General features: G+C 35.4%; 1 protein-coding gene across 1 annotated transcript; it reads right to left on the reverse strand.

Moving 5' to 3' along the window:
• On the reverse strand, window positions 2,268-3,401 carry LOC109225037 (uncharacterized mitochondrial protein AtMg00810-like). The gene has a single exon (XM_019389629.1). The coding sequence runs from the start codon at window positions 3,399-3,401 to the stop codon at window positions 2,268-2,270; it is 1,134 nt and encodes a 377-aa protein (XP_019245174.1).

Genomic DNA, 4,589 nt, shown 5'->3' on the forward strand with positions numbered 1-4,589 from the left:
GGGGGGGGGGGGGGGGGGGGGTTAGGTAATGCGAAAGTCTCATAACTGGAATTGTCAGCTCAACTTATATTTCTGACTCCACAGCAGCAAGGCCATAATAATGTAAAGAAGGAAGACAAGCATAGCAAAAAAAAACATATGGAAATTTAAAGATACATTTAGTGAATTCAATCCATTTCCATTTAGAGATACATTGAATTAGATATCAGACAATCTCATTTAACCTTGATGTGTTGTGAAAACATCTAACAACTCCCAAGTAAGCTAGAAATTCAAATCCAAACCTAATCAGTCTACATTTAACAATCTAGCACTCATAATTGAGATCCATTGACAAATTTTAGAACTTTTCTATACACAAGAAAGCTCCTTTATTCAAGAAAAACAATTAGCTCTACTCATGGATCAAAATAAAGGGACAAATCCCATCATCTTAAAACTTAACAAATTTGCAGAAAAACAAAAAATAAGGGGATTTTGATCCAACATTCATTTGAAAACCCTTTTCTGACCCAAAAAAAATCAATTTTTAAGCTACATTACCGGTGGAAAAAAAACAGGAAACAACAATTTTGTAAAAAAAACAAAAGAATCAGACTTCACAGTTTGAGGGGTTGATCCAAGATTCATTAGAAGCCATATTCTCACAAAAAAGATTCAATTTTTAACATACATTATCAATTAAGCAATACAAAAATCAGTAAAATAAAAACTCAAAATTTGATCTAAGAAAAAGGGGTTGTAGATTTATACCTCAGAATGAGTTTCAAGTTCATCATGTTCAACTGAATCACTGCCACAAGCAATAATCTTGAAACAAGAAGAAGCTGTTGATTTTCCCATTTTTTTTCTTCTTTTTTTTTTCTCTCAGTCACTGATTGACCAGTCTTCTCTAGCCTTTTTTTGCTCCAGTGTTGCAGTAGTAGTAGTAGATATTCTATAGCTGTTGGAAATTGTACCTAATAAGCTGATAATAATAAAAAAAAAAAGTTAAAAAAATAAAAAGTTTTTTTTAAGAACACGGACCTCAACACTCTCCTAAAATCTAGCTGACTTTAGTATTTTCAGGTCCGTGGTTTTTATTTTCCTTTTTTTTACAGCCCCAGTAGTTGTCTTTATAAAAGAAACGGAAAAAGATATGAATATATTTCCGTTGAGACTAAAAGACAAGAATTATCCTATTTAAAAAAATCCAAATTTAGATCTGTTGTTGTTTTGTCCCACTCTTGTTTTTTCGTTCAATCCAACTTTCATTTCTATAACATCGTAATAAGTTGAAAATGATATTTTCTTTTATTAAGATAAAAATGTTTAAATTTAACTTAATACAGCTGTACAAGTAGTATTAAATAATTAGAATATTTAGCACTTTATGTGGAGGACGTATCTACTTTTAGAAAAGGGTAGAAAGTAGGTCCTATTTTTAGTATCATTCTGTATTATCTTAGCTTTCAATTTCTAACTATTTGTTGTTCCCTAATTTTGATTTTTTTTTATTGCTTAGTTATTTTGTTGTATTACTACTTTTGCCTTCATTATTTTTAACATGGCTTCTTCACTATATTTTTTTCAAACTTGTTGTGAATTACTTTTCTTGAGCCGGGAATCTATCGAAAACAACATCTCTACCTCCACAAGTTATAAATAAGATATGCATATATATTATCCTCCCCAGACTTCACACTATGGGAATATACTGGGTATATTGTTTTTTGTTGTTATATCTATTTATATTTGACTGGAAGAAAATAAATTTATAAATTTTTCTATGTTATTTTATAGATCGATCTTTTATGTTATTTTATAAAATTCATGTAATTACAATAAATTTTGCAATAAATTACAAAAATCAAATCTTCCTTTTTACTAGTGTCATACTGCAATAAGTTCACTAGTGAATCCTCTAATATTAGGTGGCATTTGGATTCAAAGGTATCAAAATCCTGGAATGAAACAGTGATTTGCCTTCAACTGAGCTCTGCACAGATTGAGCTTCAATGGTGGAAGAGCTTAGCTCTCACGCCATGAAAATACAGAGAGGATCAGAGAGGGAGAGAGAGAGGAATGAACATTCTAGAAAATCATTTTGTTCAATTCATACAAGTGAGCAATTGAGCGGAGCTCCTCTCACTATATACACGGATGTAATACAAAGCCAGCTAACTGTCAACTATCACTATTCCTAACTAACCACTAAGCTCACTAATGTCATAGGCTAAGTAATGAAAAAAATAAATATAATTAATCTTAATACCACCACCACCCCCTCAAATTGGAGGTGTGGTAAACACAGCCAACTTGCTTAATGTGGCACTATGTATGATTCCAGTTAAAGCTTTGGTCAGAATGTCGGCCAGTTGACTATCTGTCCTAATATGATGAAGTGAAACAAGCCCTGCTTGTAATTGATCACGCACAAAATGACAGTCCACTTCTATATGCTTGGTTCTTTCGTGGAAGACTGGATTCTTGGCAATGTGAAGTGCAGATTGGCTATCACAGAACACTAAAATAGGCATTGGAAAAGGGACAGTTAGTTCTTCAAACAGTCTGCTCAACCATACCAACTCCCCTACTACTTTCCTCAAGGCCCTGTACTCTGCTTCTGCAGAGAATAGTGATATAGTTTCCTGTTTCTTAGACTTCCAGCTGATAGGGCTATTGCCCAGAAGTACCAAATAACCTGTAATGGATCTCCTGAAATCTGGGCAGGCTGCCCAATCAGAGTCACAACAGGCTTTGACTGTGCAATCTGCATCCTTAGACATGAAGATTCCCAGAGTATGATCATTTCTCAAGTACCTGAGCAGTTGGAATGCTGCCTTCAAATGATGTTCTCTGGGCTCTTGCATGAACTGACTCAAGTGTTGGACAATATATGCAATATCCAGCCCAGTATTGGTTAGGAAATTTAGTTTTCCCACCAGCTTTCTATAGTAAGTGGGGTCTTGTAAGAAGGTACCTTCTTTGGCCTTTAGCTTTATGGTAGGATCTAAGAGAGAAGAACAAGGCTTGTAATCTAGGCAATTGTACTCTTTCAGCATGTCTAATACAAATTTCCTTTGAGAGATTATGATACCATCATCCTTGTACATCACCTCTAGTCCCAGAAAATAATGTAGTTGGCCCAGATCTTTGATCCTAAATTGCTCATGCAAGAAGGCCTTCAATTGTATGATCTCTTCCTGGTCAGTCCCAGCAAACAGCACATCATTTACATATACTATAACATATACTGAGGATTTTCCATTTTTCTTATAGAAAAGTGAGTAATCATTCATGAAATGTGTATATCCTTTTAAACATAAGGTTTCAGTCAATTTTGCATACCATTGTCGACTACCCTGTTTTAGGCCATAGAGAGATTTGTTTAGCTTGCAAACCAGTGTTGGCTTATCCATAACAAGTCCAGGTGGAACTTACATATACACTTCCTTATTAAGGTCCCCATGGAAGAAGGCATTATTTACATCTAGCTGAGATATACACCACCCTTTCTTCACTATTGTATCTACCACTACCAGTGCTCTTACTGTTGTCATTTTCACTACTGGTGAGAATGTTTCTGTGTGGTCAATTCCTGCCTGCTGAGTATAGCCTTTGACAACCAACCTGGCTTTGAATCTTTCTATGCTACCATCAGCTTTGTGCTTCACCTTGTAAACCCACTTGCATCCTATAGATCAGAGGCAACATGGTGGTTCATAGAGAACAAGGCATTAAGAGAATTAGGATTTGGTTTAAGTTTAGGTAGAGAATGGACATTGTCTTGTAAATAACTAGGTGCTTTATGTGTCCTTAAGGACTGTCTCAGCTGCATGGGTTCTATATGGGGTTGTTCAATGTGATTCTATGGTGAAAATGATATTGGAGAATTAGGCATCATAGAAGATGATGAGGAGTGATCATGTGCAGGTGACATAAGATTGGTTGTGCTGTCGGCATGACTCCCTTAATCACTCAAAGCTTCAGATGTTTATTGTGTGATGTTTGTATTGTCATAATATTGTTCACATAGAGGTTCAATAAAAGGAATTGAATGAGGAACATATGGTTAGAAGATGCATCCATATTGGCTGCAAATGGAAAAATAGACTCATTGAAGATTACATCTCTGGAGACAGTGATTCTTCTAGGGGCTAGACTTAAAACTTTGTATCTCTTTGTGTTGAAAGAGTTGCCAATAAAAACATGTGGTGTTGTTCTCAAACTTGTCCCTACGAGGTTTAGGTATAGTAGGGTAGCACAGGCAGCCAAAGCTCTTTAGGTGAGAATATTTTGGCTTCCTCTTGTATAGCAGTTCATATGGAGTCTGGTTGTTAATAGAGGTGGAAGGAAGTCTGTTTATGATATAGGTGGCACAGAGTACACATTTACCCCAATATCTTAGGGGTAGTTTGGATTGAAAAAGGAGTGTTATGGCAGCTTCAAGGAGATAGTTGTATTTTCTTTCCACCACACCATTATGTTGTGGAGTGTAGGGACAAGTTCTTTGGTGGATGATACCCTTAGATTGAAATAGGGTGTTTGTTTCTGCATTGGTAAACTCTAGTTCATTATCTGTTCTCATAGCTTTTACGATTACTCCA

This window comes from Nicotiana attenuata, chromosome 4 (assembly GCF_001879085.1).
Source record: "Nicotiana attenuata strain UT chromosome 4, NIATTr2, whole genome shotgun sequence".
Taxonomy (NCBI): domain Eukaryota; kingdom Viridiplantae; phylum Streptophyta; class Magnoliopsida; order Solanales; family Solanaceae; genus Nicotiana; species Nicotiana attenuata.

Bases quoted from the DNA above. Each gene is read 5' to 3' on its own strand.
- LOC109225037 (XM_019389629.1), bottom strand. From the start codon at position 3,401: ATGGATAAGCCAACACTGGTTTGCAAGCTAAACAAATCTCTCTATGGC.